At 37.7% G+C, this 20,133-nt stretch overlaps 2 protein-coding genes across 7 annotated transcripts in view; one reads left to right on the top strand and one right to left on the bottom strand.

The window, feature by feature from the left end:
• Window positions 1-15,460, top strand: part of USP44 (ubiquitin specific peptidase 44) — a 47,423-nt gene extending 31,963 nt beyond the window's left edge. For all 4 annotated transcript variants that reach the window (XM_059186557.1, XM_059186556.1, XM_059186558.1 and 1 more), the window contains 5 exons: window positions 1,426-2,920; window positions 6,262-6,457; window positions 8,753-8,861; window positions 12,779-12,984; window positions 14,363-15,460. In XM_059186557.1, the coding sequence (XP_059042540.1) occupies window positions 1,496-2,920; window positions 6,262-6,457; window positions 8,753-8,861; window positions 12,779-12,984; window positions 14,363-14,562 (2,136 nt within the window). In that variant the 5' untranslated portion in view covers window positions 1,426-1,495 and the 3' untranslated portion in view covers window positions 14,563-15,460. The remainder of the gene's footprint in view (window positions 1-1,425; window positions 2,921-6,261; window positions 6,458-8,752; window positions 8,862-12,778; window positions 12,985-14,362) is intronic.
• The window catches only part of METAP2 (methionyl aminopeptidase 2), a 41,583-nt gene continuing 29,156 nt past the window's right edge, over window positions 7,707-20,133 (bottom strand). For 2 of the 3 annotated variants that reach the window (XM_059186560.1, XM_059186561.1), the window contains exons 10-11: window positions 19,666-19,781; window positions 18,048-18,734 (exon numbers count right to left, since the gene is read on the bottom strand). In XM_059186560.1, coding sequence (XP_059042543.1) covers window positions 18,482-18,734; window positions 19,666-19,781 — 369 coding nt within the window. In that variant the 3' untranslated portion in view covers window positions 18,048-18,481. Of the gene's footprint in view, window positions 8,185-18,047; window positions 18,735-19,665; window positions 19,782-20,133 lie in introns of those variants that run through there. The other variant, XM_059186562.1, reaches the window with a different exon arrangement.

The raw sequence follows: 20,133 nt of genomic DNA, 5'->3' as shown, positions 1-20,133 counted from the left end.
CTTTAATAACTATGTGGATAGGGCTCTCAGAATGTAGATATTGTTGAGATATATTTGGGTCTTGCCAGCCCCAATTTTTAAGAAACAGAATGTAGTTTTGTAAACAGCCCTTGGCTGTTGGGTAAAAGGATAGATCTTATTCTAGTTCATTGAAAAGGGGTCATTATCCATTCTTTACCAGTAGATGGTGGCAGAAAATTCTTTAAAAATTATAAAGTTTTTTTTTTTTTTAAGATTATTTATTTATTTATTTGACAGGGGTGGGGCACAAGCAGTGGGGAGTGGGAAAGGGAGAAGCAGGTTTCCCGCCCAGCAGGGAGTCCAACACAAGAACTCAATCCCAGGACCCTGGGACCACGACCCGAGCCAAAGACAGACACCTAACAACTAAGCCCCCAGACACTCCAGTTTTTATTTTTTTAAAAAATATTTTATTTATTTATTTGACAGACAGAGATCACAAGTAGGCTGAGAGGCAGGCAGAGAGAGAGGAAAGGAAGCAGGCTCCCTGCTGGGCAGAGAGCCCAATGTGGGGCTCGATCCTAGGACCCTGAGCCGAAGGCAGAGGCTTTAATCCACTGAGCCACCCAGGTGCCCCGACACTCCAGTTTTTAAAGAAAGTAAAGTGAAGTGTGTGTGCTTTCAGAGCAAGGCAGATGAGAGATAAGAGACCTCTAGAGCAAGGGAATGGTGGGAACTGCCTATGGTATTATGACAGACAGCCCAGAAATTGGGAGGAGATGAAGCAAATTTATAAAATTCTTCTTCTTTTTAAAAAAAATTATTTATTTATTTATTTGACAGACAGAGATCACAAGCAGGCAGAGGCAGGAGGGGGGCAGGCAAGCAGGCTCCCCGCCGAGCAGAGAGCCCCATGCGGGGCTTGATCCCAGGACCCTGGGATCATGACCTGAGCTGAAGGAAGAGGCTTAACCCACTGAGCCACCCAGGCGCCCCTATAAAATTATTCTTGAAGGGTACCTGGGTGACTCAGATGATTAAGCCTCTGCCTTTGGCTCTGGTCATGATCTCCGGGTCCTGGGATCAGGACCCCCCGGCTCAGTGGGGTGTCTGCTTCTCCCTCTGCTTCTCCCCTGCACTTGTGTAAAAAAAATATTGTGTAAAAAATATTTTATAGAGAGAGTGCCCGTGCACACGAGTGGGGGGAGAGGCAAAGGAAAAAGCAGACTCCTTGCCATACAGGGAGCCCTATTTTGAGGGACTCAATCCCAGGACCCTAGGATCATGACCTGAGCCTAAGGCAAATGCTTAATGGACTGAACCACCCAGGTGCCCCCTTTCCTCTCTCTCTGAGATGAATAATGAACAAATCAAATCTTAAAAAATAGATAAAATAAATCTTGGTAAAATACCTTATGAGAAATATTGGCTCTTTTATTTAAAACATGGTATTATTCTGCTTAGTTTTCAGATGCTTCAGGTATCGTGAACAGAGACTTGTTTGGATTATGCGTTTCTCAGCTAGACTAAATAAATGTTAACAATGGATAAGTGCAAACATATTGGGCAGTTGCGGCTTGCTCAAGACCATTCCATCCTCAACCCTCAGAAGTGGCATTGTGTGGACTGCAATACAACTGAGTCGATTTGGGCTTGCCTTAGCTGTTCTCATGTTGCCTGTGGAAGATACATTGAAGAACATGCACTCAAGCACTTTCAAGATAGCAGTCATCCTGTCGCACTGGAAGTGAATGAGATGTATGTTTTTTGTTACCTTTGTGATGATTATGTTCTTAATGATAATGCAACTGGAGACATGAAGTTACTACGAAGTATGTTAAGTGCAATCAAAAGTCAAAATTATCAGGGCACCACTCGTAGTGGAAGGGTTTTGCGGTCTGTGGGTACGAGTGATGAGAATTATTACTTACAGGATGGCACCCAATCTCTGCTTCAAAATGAAGATCAAATGTATACTGCTCTTTGGCACAGGAGAAGGATATTAATGAGTAAAATCTTTCGAACTTGGTTTGAGCAATCACCCATTGGAAGAAAACGGCAAGAGGAACAATTTCAGGAAAAAATAGCAAAAAGAGAAGTAAGGAAAAGACGACAAGAATTAGAGTTTCAAGTTAAAGCAGAACTGGAAACTACACCTCCTAGAAAGAGTTTACGTTTGCAAGGTCCAGCTCAGTCTACCACAGTAGAAATCGTTCCTGTTCAAGTTCCACCACAAACCCCAGCATCACCAGCAAAAGATGAAATAGTATCTACCTCAGAAGATATAAGATTAAAAAAAGCCAGTGACTCCTCAGGTAAACGAAGACCAATAGTAACCCCTGGTGTAACAGGATTGAGAAATTTGGGAAATACTTGCTATATGAATTCTGTTCTTCAAGTGTTGAGTCATTTACTTATTTTTCGGCAATGTTTTTTAAAACTTGATCTGAACCGATGGCTGGCTGTGACAGCTAGTGATAAGACAAGATCACCTTATAAGCACCCACCAATCACAGATACAGTATATCAAATGAATGAATGCCAAGAAAAAGATACGGGCAGTGCTCCCTCCAGACACCCAAGTTTGTCATTAGGACTAAGTGGTGGAGCATCAAAGAGTAGAAAGATGGAACTTATTCAGCCAAGGGAGCCAAGTTCACAGTACATTTCTCTCTGTCATGAACTGCATACTTTGTTCCAAGTCATGTGGTCTGGAAAGTGGGCCTTGGTCTCACCATTTGCCATGCTGCACTCCGTGTGGAGGCTAATTCCAGCTTTTCGTGGTTATGCCCAACAGGATGCTCAGGAATTTCTTTGTGAACTTTTGGATAAAGTACAACATGAACTAGAGACAACTGGTACTAGGTTACCAGCTCTTCTCCCTACTTCTCAAAGGAAACTTATCAAACAGGTTCTGAATGTTGTGAATAATATTTTTCATGGACAACTTCTTAGTCAGGTATGTTTTTTTTTTTTAAATCTTATTTTCATCTTGGGAATTCATAAAATGAAGCCTAAAAATGCATTTTCTCTGTATTTCTAGTGTGTTAGAGTTAATACTATTTTCACATCAAAATAGATTTCTTTTACAGAAGTCAGCTCACTCATTTACAGTGTTTCACTGATTTACATGTTTCCTTCATGAATCACTGGAAGTAGTTTTTCACCTATGGTATCAATGATTTTTTTTTGTGAGGAGAGGGAATCAGGAAACAGCTTCTTAGGTTGATAATATTAAATTCATTTTCTGAGGGATTGAGAAGAGAGGGTTTAACCCCACAAGGAATAGATTTGAAGATGCTGCTGCCCTGAGAATGGATTTTAGTAATTTCAGGAATAAAGAATTAGCCCTGGAGGACTTTCTGTAAAACCAAAGGGGAAAAAGCCTGAAAGCTTTAACAAATAGGTAGGGAAGTTTTAAAGTAAATAGACGTGATTTCATTGAGAATAATCCTAAATGGTTTTCCCTTATTTTAATTACAGCTATAAAAGTTTCCCTTGTGAAAAGGAATCATGAAACCAGAATCTTCCATCTAATTAATAGCTCTCTATAATGAGTGGACTTATTGGTAAACTATTACTAGACATAAGGCTCTCTACTTTTCCATCACACGGAGCTTAAAAATCTTTTGTTTTAGGCAGTTGGGCTGTACAGGTCCTTTCTTTCCCCTTGTACACCTACCTCTGCTCCTCTGTTTTACTTTCACAGTAATGATACAATCTGTTGTCCTTATAGCATACTTTTCTGGAATGTAGCTTAAATTTATTTATTTAAAAAAATTTTTAAAGCTCTATGCCTGATGTGGGGCTTCAACTCACAACCCTGAAATCAAGAGTTGCATGCTCTACCGACTGAGCCAGCCAGGCATCTTAAGTATTTCATATGTAATTATTAGGGTTTATCTTTGATGTTTATCCCACTTAATGTTTCAGAAATGCAAAGTTCTACATTGTGCCATTTATCAAGTAAGACTTGTTTCTTGTGTTGCATGCAATTTTATTTTTCCACCACTTTTATCTAAAAGCTTAAAAAGCACCATTAATAGGAGATCCTGGCTGGCTCAGTTGGTAGAGCATGCAGCTCTTGATCCTTGAGGTGGTGAGTTCAAGCCCTACGTTGGGCCCAGAGCTTACTTTTAAAAAAAAGTTAAAATGCACTATTATAAACAGAAGTAATATATAGTCATAAAAACCTGAATGATATGGTAAATCTATGTAGCAAAAGAAAAATCATCCCCTTATCTCATAACCCCACAACCCAAACATAAAACTATTAATATTTTGGTATACTTTCTTCTAGGTTTTTTTTCTTCTATACATTAAAATTTTTAATTTTATTTTTATTTAAAGTTTTGTTTTTGTCTTTGTTTTTTAAGTAGGCTCCATGTGGAGCCCAACACGGGGCTTGAACTTATTGACCCTGCGATCAAGATCTGATCAAGAGTCAGGCACTTTATGGAGCACCTGGGTGGCTCAATGGGTTAAGCTTCTGCCTTCAACTCAGGTCATGATCTCAGGGTCCTGGGATCAAACCCTGCACCGGGCTCTCTGCTCAGCCGGGAGCCTTCTTACCCCTCTCTCTCTCTGCCTGCCTCTGCCTACTTGTGATCTCTATCTTATAAATAAATAATCTTTAAAAAAAGGGGGGGGCATTTTAACTGATTAAGCAACCCACGCACCCTTTCTTTTGCACATTTTTTAAAAAAAATTTGTTTATTTAAGAGAGGGAGAGAGAAAGAACATAAGCAGGGGGAGTGGCAGAGGGAAAGGGAAAAGCAGAACCCCAATTAGCAGGGAGCCCAAGAGAGGGCTCTATCTCAGGACCCTGGGATCATGACCTGAGCCAAAGTCAGATGCTAACTGACTGAGCCACCCACGCGCCCCTCTTCTGTACATTTTATATTTTCTCCTACTTGTGCAATAATGCTGAATTTACCTGCTTTTTTTTTTTTCCCAAAGATTTTATTTATTTATTTATTTGAGAGGGAGAGGATCAGAAAGAGAGAGAGCATGGGAAGGGGGTGGGTCAGAGGGAGAAGCAGACTCCCTGCCAAGCAGGGAGCCCCATGTGAGACTCATCCAGGCACTCCAGGATCATGACCTGAGCTGAAGGCAGTCACTTAACCAAGTATGCCACCCAGGTACCCCAAATTTATCTACTTTTTTCATTATTAAGGTAAAGATTTTTCATAGTCATTAAGATATTTGATCATTTTTTTTAACAACATGTCAATGTTCATTATATGTATATACCATAATTTATTTACCCATTCCTGTATTGTTGACTTGTAAACTATTTCCAATTTTTCTATTATTATAATGTCTCAATACATTTTCTTCTAATGATTTCACTAAGACAGAGTCCTAGAATTACTTTGTCAAAGGATAGGACTTTTGATCCTTGGCTACAAATTTCTTTCCAGAAAGTTACAACTTTATATTTTGAATAGAGCAAGGATGCCTGTGAGAGTATGGCATCATTTATATTAAATGTATTGTCTTTTGAAGTTATCAGTTGGTAAGGCTATATATAAAAATATACAAATAGTATTTTATTTGTATCACTGTTAAAAAGTTACAGGGATTTGGGGAGAGAAAATTAATGAAAGATAAGTGAGGAAAGGGGCACCTGGATGGCTCAGTAGGTTAAAGCTTCTGCCTTCCGCTCAGGTCATGATCCCAGGGTCCTGGGATCAAGCCCCACATTGGCCTCCCTGCTCAGCAGGGAGCCTGCTTTCCCCTTTCCCTTTGCCTGCTGCTCCCCCTATTTGTTATCTCCTCTCTCTCATTGGCAAATATATCTTTAAAAATAAATAAATAAATAAAATAAACCCCACCAGTACGTAGTGGGTTTAATGACAGTTATTGAAAGGAAAAATTATAATAATGAAAAAAAAAATCCCTGAAAATAATATGAAGCAGATTACTCAGAATTCTGACAGTGCATTTTCAGAAGAAAAGCTAATTTACAGCAGTGACTTTTATAGTGAAGGGAGTAAATGTTTTGATAGGATTGTAATCTGAGAAACTAATAATTTTTTTTTAATTTCTTATTTTTTATAAACTTCTATTTTTATCCCCAGGGGTACAGGTCCATGAATCGCCAGGTCCATACACCCCATAGCACTCACCAAAGCACACCCCCCCCAATGTCCATAACCCGACCCCCCCTTCTCCCAAACCCCCTCCCCCCAGCAACCCTCAGTTTGTTTTGTGAGATTAAGAGTCACTTATGGTTTGTCTCCCTCCCAATCCCATTTTGTTTCATTTATTCTGAGAAACTAATATTTTTATTTGCAGGTTACATGTCTTGCATGTGACAACAAATCAAATACCATAGAACCTTTCTGGGACTTATCACTGGAATTTCCAGAAAGATACCAATGCAGTGGAAGAGAGATTACTTCCCAGCCATGTCTGGTTACTGAAATGCTGGCCAAATTCACAGAAACTGAAGCTTTAGAAGGAAAAATCTACGTATGTGACCACTGTAACTGTAAGTAGAGACTGTATATTCTCTTCGCTTTTCTAAGATTAAAAAGGATAACACAAATGAGAGGAAGCTGAAAGAAATTCCTGAAGTAGCAGTTCTGGAAATAAACTTTGTTAGTTCATCAAAAGAAACTGGGATAGATATTTCTACTTTATAACTGGGATCTGTGAACTATGTGTTTTGCATTATTGGTGACGTTAAATTTTTTTTGATCTCATAGTCAAATATGGTGAGAAAGGATTCATGAAATAAGAAATTTGAACTTAATATGTGAGGTAGAATAAAGTAGCGATGAGGACTAGTAAAAGGAAAACGCATTATTTAGTACTAAGTAAAATGCTTTAAGAGTCTTTCTGCTACATATCAGAACACTGATGTATAGATAATATATGTATGTAAGTGTGTATGCATACCTATACAATAGGAAATACATAGCTGGACTACTGCTATAGAGAGGCTTCATAAAAACAAAGATTTAGTCAAAAACCATCTACTGACTATCTCTTCTATATTACTCATTGTTCTAATTGCTTTGGATAGAAGTAAAACACTTTCAAGGAGCTCACATATGTAATGGAAGAAACCAACAATTAAGATCTATTATGAGAAATTCTCTCTACTAGAGAGAGCCCCTCCCCCCTAGCACTGGGGAATGAAATAATCCTTTCGGTTAAAGGGAAGCATCATTCTTCAGGGAAATTGTGTATAAAACATCACAGAGCTGCTGTATCTTTTTCTGGTGTCCTTATCTTCTCTATCAGTGTGTGTGTGGTATCTTAGTGTTTATGCTATACATTTTTAGGTATTCTAATTTCCATGTTTGAAAAAGATGATCTTAGGGTTTAGATACTAAACTTCTAAGATAATATAAAAGATGTATTGGATAGTCCAGCATTGAAGAAATGTCACATCAGTTGATGATTTTTTAAGAATAACTTATATGAACATTTTCTGAGTGCTATCTAATATGAACTCTGTGATAAATAGCCTAGGATTTATAAGGTTTGAAAAAAAGTGAACCTTTATCAAATTCAAATGGTGACGTACTTTTTTGCTTGGACATAAATGTGAATGGTCCTAGATGCTTTCATCCACCAAATCTGGGAATAGAAAGATACCATGAACAAATGCAGAATACCGTTCTATAACATTTTTGTGTGTGTTTACTGGGTCTCTCAAAGTCCTAAAAGAGCTGCTGTAATTTAATATATAAAGGCAGATGTTTAAAATTATAAGTCAGGGAGTTGATACCACTTTTTTAAAAATTTTTATTTATTTATTCATGAGAGACTGAGAGAGAGGCAGAGGGAGAAGCAGGCTCCCCACTGAGCATGGAGCCTGACGTGGGCTCAACCCCAGGACCAAAGGATCGTGACCTGAGCCGAAGGCAGACACTTAACCATCTGAGCCACTCTGGCGCCCTGGTATTACTTAGCTAGCTATACGTGTATTCAGGGAGATGATCCAAAAGTAGGTACAGGACATTCAGCAGCACTGGATAGCTGGATCTCAGGGATAGAGACCTAGAGGACAGGCCACCTGTAGCAAATGTAGACAGCTTATGGGACAGCCTCACGGGGGCTGGTTCCACCACCTGTGTGAGAAGCAGCTGGTGCTGTGGCTTGAGTCAGAGCTGTTGTATCAGTTGAAGGACAGCTCCTGGGCATCCGGAGCAAACTCTAGTGGATAGTGGTGCAGCCAGAAGCTGCAGGCACAATTCATGGGTGGACCTCCAGAGAAGCAGAAGAGACAGCAAAAAGAATCCTAAGTGCTGCTTGTTTAAGATCTGGTACCAAAATAGCAAAAGCAAGACACTGATGGAGGCCTTAGGCTCAGAGCTGGAAAAGGACCGCTTTGTCAGAAAGTGGGGAAGAATGTTCTGAACTAGTAAGAACCCCACCCCGGCATTCCAGTTAGCCTCAGTAGATGAACTATGATGCTTTTTTAAATTAAGAATTTGAGAAGAGTATATTAAAGCATGTTTAGGGACAGTTTTAACATCTTATTAAATGGCATAGCCAAATCCATTTTTAAATATTATAGCACTAGATCATTCTTTTGCCTTATTTGTGAGAGTATATTAAATCAGGTGCTTAATTGTTTACATGTCTGTCTGCCTGACTAGCTCTTATATTGTGTGCCTCTAAGTTTTTTGTGAGGCCATGTCTTTATCTGTACCACAATACAATACCTGTACCAGAGAAAATGTTTAATAATACATGTCTAAAGTGCTTAAAGTTTACTCAGCATTTCCTTGTATCTTTAAATTTGATTCTCATTCTGTCTTTGATATCACAGCAAAGCGTAGAAGGTTTTCTTCAAAATCAGTTATACTCACAGAAGCACAAAAACAGCTTATGATTTGCCACCTACCTCAAGTTCTCAGACTACATCTCAAACGATTCAGGTTAGTAGTAGTAGTAGTCCAACTACACACTTTTTTTGTATGTTGGTTTGTTTGCTTTAAATATTTTTTTGTTTTTAAGTAATCTCTATACTCAGTGTGGGGCTTGAACTTAAAGCCCCAAGATAAAATCTTTTGCTCTACTAACTGAGCCAGCCACTCAGTCACCCCTCCAAATACACACTCGAAGTTAATCATTCCTTGTGCTTATAGTACTTCAAAATTTAACACGTGTGATGAATCAGATGTTAATAGTATATACTTGGCTAGTAGATGACTTCACATCTATCTACTTTTATGTTTTTTTAAAAGATAAAAAAAATGTTGTCATTATCTCTAGCCTTAATCAATAGACACCATTTTCAGTAACTAAGCGTCTGGTTAGCTTCCTTTGTAGATTGCATTGCCAATGAGTAGACCCTTCACATTTTGGTCTGTAATATTATTCTTGTAAGCTCCTGCTTACAGAGTTTAATATTCAACATATTTTAGGTATAAAAGTTTTAAATTCATAACTTAAGAGTATTTGACCCAATTGCTTCATTCTTGGAAAATACCTAAGGTATAGCAGTTCAATTCAGAGCAGTTAACAAAAACAAAAACAAAAAAGACTCTAGAGTTCATAAATACATTTAGTCAGACAAATTACTTTGCAAAACTGTTGGTTAAGCAAAGTATATGGTTTCATACCTGGCAATAACCATGTTAACCTTAAGGCTTTGTTCTTAAGTTACTTTATGTGTGATGATTTGAAAACTTTCGAGACTGTGTTTTTCATACATACTGGTTTTTGGCTTGTTTAAAGTTGTGTATGTGCGTGTGTGTGTGTTTTTAAGACTTTATCTATTTTTTGAGAGACTGAGTGAGCAAGAGAGAGCACACATGAGCCAGGGCAGATGGAGAGGGAGAAGCAGGCTCCCCTGCTGAGAAGGGAGCCTGATGGCTTGACCCCAGAACTCTAAAATCATGACCTGAGCCCAAGGCAGGCACTTAACTGAACCACCCAGGCTCCACTGCTCCACTTAAAGTTTTTCTTTTTTTTAAATAATTAAAATAATACATGTGTTTTAAAACAATCCAAACTTGGGGCACCTGGGTGGATCAGTGGGTTAAAGCCTCTGTCCTGGGATCGAGTCCCCTGAGATCAAGGCCCACATCAGGCTCTCTGCTAAGCAGAGAGCCTGTTTCCCCCCCCCCCCCCACCTCTGCCTGCCTCCCTGCCTGCTTGTTATCTCTACCCCTGCCAAATAAATAAATAAAATATTTAAAAACAATCCAAACTTTGCAGAAGGTAAAGTAAAAGTCCAGTACTTCTTTCTTCTCAACCCCACTTCCCAGTTATTTCAGTTACTTATGGAAGCTGTTAAAGGTATAGTCAACAAGTAACACGTGAGTGCTGTTAAATGCAAGATGTTGTTCTATATTCCTATGGAATATAAAGTAGGACTCTTTCCTCAAGATTATAGTCAGGCATGCACGGAAATAGTAGTGAAATAGAAATACTGTGGGGGCACCTGGCTGGCTCAATTGGTAGAGTATACGACTCATAATCTCAGGGTTGAGAGTTCAAGCCCCATGCTGTGCATGGAGCCTCGTTAAAATTTTTTAAAAATTAAAAGGGAAAAAAAAACGCTAAGTATCACAAGTTATATACAAATTGATTTATCAGAGATTTGGAAGAGGGAGTTAACTGATGTCTAAATGTTCCCAAAGTCTGATGGCATAGGGGGGTCTTTGTGTCATTTAAGTCTCAGTTCATATGTCCATTCTTAAGAGCACACTTCCCCAACCGTCCTATTTAAAAGTAGCACCACCCAACCCTCAATATCACATTACCCCATTTTTGCATAAATGGCAAAACCGACTGTCTGCAATCTGTAGTTTATTTACGTACTCCTCTCCCTCTGGCAGTGGAACAAGAGCTCAATAATGACAGGGACCTTGTCTATGCCTATGTCTCAAGGCCCAGAACCGAGTTCTGTGCATAGTAGTTGCCCCAAAATATTTATTAAGTGAATTAATGTGGTATATGCAGAAGGAGGCGCACTTTAGCCTAAGGGAGTGACATGAAGTATGGAGGAGGAACCTGGAAGGGTATACAAAAAAGGTTTAGTGAAATCAGGTGAGTCCTGCCACTGTGCATTAAATCAAGTGGAATAAAAACAAGAAGATTAGTTAGGAGGTTAATATTGTAGTCCATGACCAGGTAAGAAGGGCCAGGGAGCATGGAGAAGTAAGAGCATAAACGAGATTCTGTAAAGACAGAACTGAAAGGACTTCAATTTTGGTTACTTAAATTTGTGCTGAATTGGCTATGATACTGTTGAAGAACGTCCTGTTCTTCCTAATTGCAGCTTTAATCTGGTATTTCAAGCTCTCATTTGAGTTAAACCTATTTGACCCTATCTCTTTCTGTCTTTTGCCCAAAACATTTTTGACCCTTCATGCCATGTTTATTTCTGATTCAGAGATCTTGTTTATGGTGCCTTTACCACATTTATCTTTCTCCTTTTTCTTCATCTGTTCAAAAGCACTATTGTATTTGCCAATGTATACAATATATAGGATATATAAAATATAAAAGGGAAAATGGGATAGAGGAGGGGTATAGAGGAGCCTCTGAAAAAGCGTTAAGAAATGGAACATTTCTGGCACCTTAGACACTCCCCATGTGTGCCTCCCAGTTCAAAGCTCTCTCTTCTCTTTGAAGCAAACTACTATGAACTTGGGGTATAGTGTTATCTTGTTATCATTTTACTGTATTTCCATCAGCAGAAAAAAACCTGGGTACCCAATTTAATCAATAGGAATGAGCATTGTCTATTTAGATAGATTATGAGTGTTTATTTAGCATTAAATAATGTAAGGTTTGAATGATATGGTAAACTAAAAGAATCTTTTGAATGATAGGAATTATAGGAACTTGTGTTAAGCAAGTCCCATTTTTTTTATATGCTTGGTCTTCCATGTTGACTACTTAACAGGTGCATTGAATATAGGATCTCTTACACATTTCATGAGAGAAGTTTTGGGATATGACTCTCCCCAACAGATAATTTAATTTGCAAGTCTCATCTTTAGTTCCACACAATTTTATAGTGTGCTAATAACCTTTTCACATATTTCTGCTTCACAAAACCTATCTTCCTTTCTCCTTCTTTGCTTACTATTATTTGTCATAACCTCATGTTTTAGTTCTTTAATGCTATCATGTTTTCATCTGTGTCTGTCTTTTGTCTCTGTACCACTGTAAACCAAGCTTCATTATAGTTTCTTGAATAACACATTATTTGCCCTTGTAGCACCAGCTCATACTGTGTGCATGATAAAAACATTGCTTGTTGTGCTTTGGTTCAATAAGAGGAAGCATGACCAACAGACTGAGAAAATGACAGTACAGAGGCATTATTTGAGTTCTATCCCTAATGAGTGTTGTGCTGACTTATAGGGAAGGGTTACAGTTCCTATTTTTTTCTTAGAAGAGCTTTAAAGTGTTCCAAAGAATTAGAGGTGCCTTTTTTTTGGTCCTGCTTTTTCCATATACCTGGCCAAGAAAGGTCCAGGTTGTCTCCCAAGAACAAATTCTAGATTCTGGAGTATCTTCCACATGGTGTGACAAGGCAAGAGAGAATTAAAAACCCTTTGGTACCCTGAATTAATCTAGGCCATAATTTCCTTTGCTGAAAGTTGATTTACTTCCACTATCAATTAACTGCAGAAGACAAATATTTTAAAACCTGTTAAATGAACGTAAATTTTCCATTTATAGCCAACTTCAGCATTGGAAGGATTTTACATTTACATTATTTTACATATGACACTTTGTATTCTATATTGAGGCCTTTTATTATGACTGTCTGAACCTAGTACATGGTTATATTCCCTTGACTTTTTTTTATTCTACCCTGGTTTGTTCACAGGTGGTCAGGACGTAATAACCGAGAGAAAATTGGTGTTCATGTTGGCTTTGAAGAAATCTTAAACATGGAGCCTTATTGCTGCAGGGAATCCCTGAAATCCCTCAGACCAGAATGTTTTATCTATGATTTATCTGCGGTAGTAATGCACCATGGGAAAGGATTTGGCTCAGGACACTACACTGCCTACTGCTATAATTCTGAAGGAGGTATATAGATGGGGAAAGTATTTTATTTGGGGTCACACCTGGAAACTGGTATTCAGGCTTTACAATTTCTAAATTGGCCACTAATCATCTTAAGTGAAGCCACTTGACCTTTTTTTTTTTAACAATACTTTTTGTTTTGTTTTCTTTTATTGATTTATTTGACAGAGATCACAAGTAGGCAGAGAGGCAGGCAGAGAGAGAGGAAGAGAAGCAGGCTCCCTGCTGAGCAGAGAGCCCAATGTGGGGCTCGATCCCAGGACCCAGGGATCATGACTGAGCTGAAGGCAGAGGCTTTCACCCACTGAGCCACCCAGGCGCCCCTGACCCTTTTTTTTTCAATAATACTTCTGTAGTTCTTAAAAAACAAAAAGAAATCAAGGATTTGTGCAGAAAATGGAATATTTTCTGCATGATTATAGTAGTTTTGACTTTCAGAGGCTGTAGCAATAGGATAATAAGGATGGTCACATTAGTTAAAAGTCATTTTGCTATCTTATAAGCGTATTTGTAAGGACAAGTCCTCTGTCTACTGGTTCCATCTTGTCAATTTTGTTAGAGAACAGAGCATTAATGAACTGGGGATCACAGATATTTAGAACAAACTCTGAGTTCAGGTTTTCTTTTTTATTTTTTAAAGATTTTATTTATTTGAGGGAGAGAGAGAAGGAGGGGGCAGAAAGGATGGGGAAGGGGCAGAGGAAGAGAGAGAGAAGCAGACTCCCCATTGAGCAAGGAGCCTGACACGGGGCTGGATCCCAAGACCCTGGCATCATGACATGAGCCAGAGGCAGACGCTTCACCACCTGAGCCACCCAGGCACCCGAGTTCAGGTTTTAAAACTCACTTTCACTTACTGCCTCCATGGACCCTCAAGGATAGTCTTCATAGGTGGCAAAATTGACTTAGGTTTCACTTTTTATTTCCCCTTCCTTCAACTACTACTGAGGACTAAGCCTCCCCATTCATACCATTCCCCCTCACCCAGAAAAAAGATGGAGAGAAAGCCCACATAATCCACGAATGCAATTAATTTAACAATAAACTACCAAGAGTGAGTTGCACACTGCTTGCTTTACAGTATGATTAGCAGCAAAAGCATTAACTGGTCGGATTATACCTAGAATTAAAGATAGGGTCAAATGAACTAGTAAGATTTTTTAATTTCAGATTACTTCTAGAATAGAGGTAGATGATTCCAGAATAACATACTGCCAAGCTGTATTTCTCATTAATAGAAATGGATTGGCTCATTATTTTCCCTTCAAAGAAACGTAACTCTCATTGAGACTATAATGCTTTTAAATCCATTTTAATTTATATTAGAAACTTCTGAAGTTATTTTATAAACATTAAGGTATATTTCTGTGCTTCACTCTAGGGTTCTGGGTACACTGCAATGATTCCAAGCTAAGCATGTGCACTATGGATGAAGTATGCAAGGCCCAAGCTTATATCTTGTTTTATACCCAGCGAGTTACTGAGAATGGACATTCTAAACTCTTGCCTCCAGAATTCCTGTCTGGTAGCCAACATCCCAATGAAGAAGCTGATACCTCTTCTAATGAAATCCTTAGCTGATCCAAAGGCAGTGGGGCTTTCTTCTTGCGATTTTATATATACTTTTTAAAAGGGCTTACAATTTTGAGTTTCATTGTTTTTTTACTTAGGAATCAGTGCACTGTTTATACATTTTGTATCTACAACAAAATTCCTTTTACAGACATAAGATTAGCATAAATATGTGTATCAATGACAGCAAGCAGGTAACTAAACTTTTTTCAAGTACTTGGGAGTTTTAAACTTTTAGTATTTACTTCAGACTAGCATTACCTCTTTTTTATTTTGATGTCTTAATTGGCTCAGATCATGAATTTGTGCAATCTTTTACCGAAATTCAGGTGGCATCATTTTATACATTTATTTATCTTTTGTAGGCATTTTCTATACAAATTCTTATTAGATGGAAAATTAGATACTTTCTTTACTAATAGTCATACCAAAAACAAAAATTTCTTTCAGGCCATTTGTATGCTGAAGTTATCTTTGCCCTTTGAAGGGAGTTAAACTACTACTGTGAAATATCAAGGTATCACCTAAATAATCATCAATCACACTAATTTATATTCCTGAGGCTTTGTGTGTTACAGGGCTCAGAATAGACATTACTTTGGTTAACGGAACTTCCATTTTTCCAAAAATTTATTAAGTTTTAAGAATTGTTCTTTATTTGGCATAGTCCAAAATGAAAACGACGGCTTTATAAATAGTGTATTTAAATTACTTCAGTACTGAGGACATGAAAACAATGATGGCTGGGACTTACAATGATGGTTTGGCAGCAAACAGGTTTGTCCAGATTCTAAATAAACAGTCTTATCAAAAATTTGAATTCAGCAGTGTATTATGATATACAAGTACAGTTTAAGTTGAATAAGTTCATTTTATATGTTTAACATTAGATCTCTTAAAAGCTTTGCACCATATCATATCTTGAGATTTTTGAAGGAAAAAAATTGTCTTCTTGAAGAGTAAAAAAAATTTGCAACTGAGCAACATATTCAGCATCTTCTATTTCTAAATAGCTAAAGGCTTGGATAAGTTTTGCTCCAATTATGTGAAGATTAGGAGCCTCAGATACTTAAACACTGGGCCCTTACTTTTTTAATTAAAAAATTATCTAAACTTGCATCTTATTAAGAAGTACATATGAAATACTCTGCTCTTCCTTAATAATCTTACTTCTTCAAAATTCAACTGCTGGTAACTATTCACTAACCTCTATAGATCAGCTATTTAACATCTTAGCTCAGGGTTAACAAACTGGAAGATCATTTTTTCCTTTTTTGAAATCTTAATGAAAGAGAATATCCTGTGGAATGCTGTTCTTGGCTACTGATCATCTATTAAGTATAAGCTTGAAAAGGACCTCTATTAGCAAATTTTACTTAAATTTCAGAGAACAAGTCATTGGGGCAGCTGATCATGAAGTGCAATGAGAATTTATCTCTGAACAGACCAATCATTTATGCCAAAAATACAGCTTCAGTATTAAATGGCTAAAGTTTAAAATCGTTCACTTAAATACCTATGCAAGTTGTTACCTCAACTGTTAATATAATTATACCTCATTAAAAATTTATGTGGTCAAGATACTAGAGTCTAGCCTCTCTTAATTTCAAGGATTACTTTGTATTTGGGTTAGCTGCTGTACACTTTTGCACCTAATTTTAGGGAGATTATTTTAAAAACCACTCTGGAAGCTTTGCTGTTTCTAATAGTATAAGTTGCTTGTTTCAGTACTTAACTTCACTGTAAAAATATATGAGAGAAAGTGACTTAGCCTTTTACTTTAATCCCTCAAAACCAAAACCTTTGAGAGGAGGCTGTGGGGTATATGGGAACTCTGTACTTTATGCTCAATTTTGGTACAAATGTAAAACTGATATAAAAAAATAAGTCTCTTAAATTTACAACAAAACTAAAACCTAGCCAATGAACAGAAACTTAAGATTTCTTGTTCTATATCTCATTGTAGACTTTACATTCAGCTACGTTGATCTAACAAAAAACAACATGTTTTGGTTGTAAAATAATTTACTAAAGGCACTATTTGTTAAACATCAAACTAATTTGTTACCAGTAAGGTACATCATTGTAAACATGACAAAATGATTTCAAGAGATACATGGCTAGTAGGTAAACAATACAATTTTTTTTAAGTGACAGCTTTCCTATTTACAAGATCATATTCCTTCCAGCTATTCCAGGGGCTTGCAGTGATGCTACTGCTCCCAACAGTTACACCAGAGAGGGGGAGCTCATAACGAGTTTGAGATAACTGCTAAAGAGGTCTTACAAAACTCCAAAATTCTTCACTCATAAGGTCAATTGTAAAACTCTCTGAGCTTAGAAATCAAGGTACTTTCTGTCTCCCACCAAAACACATGAAGAAGGTGTGGACTCAGAACCCCAAAAGAACTAGCTGGAGGCCCCAAGACCTGTAACATGCCCAAGCATAAATTGGTGAGCTCTGCCACTAGGCACATCACAGAAAATGGAGGAAATAATCCAAAAGTAGCTCTTGAACATTAGCACCATAATAAACATGGCTCATATAGCTAAAAACTAGATTATTTATCCCATAAGATAACATTCATTTATAGCTCTAATGCTGAAAGAGCAGCTTTTTAATGTATAATAGATCTAAGTACAGAAGTCTGGTTTTTCTTCCTATGAGAAAAACATTAAACAAAATACAAACTAAACAGCATCCCAGAGGCAGTGAATCTTATTGTGCTAAAGCATATACAAATTAAGGCTTTACCTTGGTACATAAACAATTTTAAAATTATGTTGGAACATTGCCAAAAATTCAGTTACAAAGAATTCAAGCAATTTGTTCAAGAATCTGTAGTGGGACTCAGTTCAAGCAAGTATTCAGCGTCTTACATTCAACTTATGCACTTAGCTGCCATGTTACTGTAACCTCACTCCCTGAAATGCCACCATAGTTTTTAATTCAAGCCAGTCCAGAGGGCAGGGTGTTAAAGTAATTTGGCTCACTAATGAAAAAGCCTAATGATGCAATTAAACTTTTCTAACTAGAGCACAATCCAAGTACAGGAAGTTTCCCTGTCTTAGTATTTGTAGTTTTAAATGCCCTTTTGGTTTACTGAGTAAGCTGAATACGTTTCCTGGTAAGTACTACCACTGGACAGCGGATCTATATGTTGAGATTTTACTAAATCAAGGTTTTGAGCTGGTATAATGTTCCTACTAGCATGTTTCAATTAACAGATCTTTCCAATGTCAGGGAAAAAAATGAAAGACAAAGATTAAAATGGTTCTAAAAGGAAAACAAAGGCAAACTATTCCTAAAGCTCTATATTAATTTCTGAAGATTCTCCCACTTTATGCATGTACAGAACTTGTTTCAGCCACTATATCAGAAGAAGTTTCAGTGTAGAGGTCTACAATCAAGAGAAAAGTCTCTACATGTTCAGCTATTTATGTTTAGCTAATTCCTGTGCAGAATTATAACCACAGACATTGAAATATAGCTCTCAGATCTGAAAATGTCTTTATTTTTTAGAAAATGGATTCCAGGAAGGTTAAAAAGCAATACCAGAGGGTATAGGTGCAGAATTGGATGTAGTCATTCAAAGCATTCAATTAAGAATATGGCAATATAAATATCTGAAAAGTATCTCTTAGGTGTTCAAACAAAAAATGTATAAGTCATTCCTAACTAATTTGAGCTTTATAGCATTTCCTAGATGGGAAAAAACAGTTAACATTTGAAAGTCTTGAAAGCTTTTTCCTTGGCTAATTACATTGAATGGTTTGCCTTGGATCAAATTCCTTCCTTTTTAAACATGGATAAAAGCATTACATAGGTCCACTGTTAAACAGACAACATGTTGCAAATTACTTCTGGTATAATGTATTCCAACAAAGCTTAGAAAATAAAAGATGTTGAGGCGGCTTTGGACTAAGTTTAATAGTCATCTCCTCTGCTGACAACTTCTTTACACGTTGGACGCAACAGTATGGTATGTTCAAACTGTGCTGTGTATGATCCTTTAATGTCACATAATGGTGGATATGGATCTACAATGCCCAAGTCACACAGATTCTTCAAAGCCATCAAGTATTTACTTTCTCCCAAGCGATCCAGCCATCTGCGGCAGAAGGCAAGGGTGCCAAAGTTTTCATTGATGACATTCAATAAGTGTTTTGTTCTTGGAAGCCTAAGAAGAGAAAATCCAGAATTAAAGGTAGCTAAAAAGTTACCCATTAAGGAAAAAAAAGTTTCTCCATTAAGGGAAACTTATACAGTAGATGTGGCTTTACTCAGTAATTAAAAAAAACTTTTTGTTGCCTCTTTAAACATTCAAAAGTCAGAATGTGTAACAGCCCATAACTAATTATACAAGGCAGCTGAATGGGAGACCAGCTGAAGGCTGTCTTATCATATTTATGTGTCTATGTGCACGTGTGTTAATTTCCCCATAGAGACTCGTCAAAGTACTATGATGGCAATTTCCTTTTCTGTGCATCAAGCTGAAAAGACCTGCACATAAAGGAGGTATAAATCCATCTTTCAACCATCTTCAAAAAGGTTAAGGGGGGGAAAAAAGGTAAAAAACAAAAGTTTAACAATAAGAAAATATTAAGAACAAAAACCTAGAAATGCTAGGGGTGCCTGGGTGGCTCAGTGGGTTAAGCCTCTGCCTTCAGCTAAGGTCATGATCTCAGGGTCCTGGGATCGAGCCCCACATCGGGCTCTCTGCTCAGTGGGGAGCCTGCTTCCCCCCCCCCCCGCCTTCCTCTCTGCCTACTTGTGATCTCTCTCCCTCTCTCTCTCTCTCTCTGTCAAATAAATAAATAAATAATCTATAAACAACAACAACAAAAAACCAACCTAGAAATGCTAGCAAAATTATGACCCCTCAAATTACCATTGGAAACCGGATCTTAAGAGAATACCTGCCTATGTTGTTTTTACTGCGGTTACGATTTTTAACAGGCTAGTTTCTTTGCTGTATTATAAAAATCCACAAAACATAATCATAGGCTATAGAACTGTACACTTATGGAATGTACCACTGTGGATATGTCAAATTTTTTAAAATGCTGCTAACTGGGAAAAGAAACATATTAAAAACAACGGTCTCTCACCTGATTGGCACATGTCCAACATCGAAGTTTTTCATGTAGTGTGAACATTCCATATCATCATGAACAACGCCTTTTCCTGTGCTTCCAAAGGTTTCAATGGCATACACTTCTCCTTCCTAAAGAATATGTAAGAGTCCAGGGAGAAAAGAAAAAGCAAGAACTAATTAAATTGCCATCTATTAACTTCAGCCTGAGGTATTATTTACTCCATGTTAAGAAACCTGAAATAACCTCTGGTAGTCATTATCCAACCCTTCCTGCTTTATCTCCTTAGCACTCTGGTCTTTCTGTGTCCTCCTATTAGAATGTAGCCTTTATGGGGCACCCGATGGCTCAGCTGGTGAAGTGTCTGACTCTTGATCTTGGCTCAGGTCTTGATCTCAGGGCTATGAATGCAAGCCCTGGACTGGGCTCCACAATGGGCATGGAGCCTACTTAAGAAAAAAGAATGTAGCCTTTACATGGGCA

Source organism: Mustela lutreola, chromosome 8 (genome assembly GCF_030435805.1).
Source record: "Mustela lutreola isolate mMusLut2 chromosome 8, mMusLut2.pri, whole genome shotgun sequence".
Classification (NCBI taxonomy): Eukaryota; Metazoa; Chordata; class Mammalia; order Carnivora; family Mustelidae; genus Mustela; species Mustela lutreola.
This window is presented reverse-complemented; position numbering and strand designations above follow the sequence as displayed.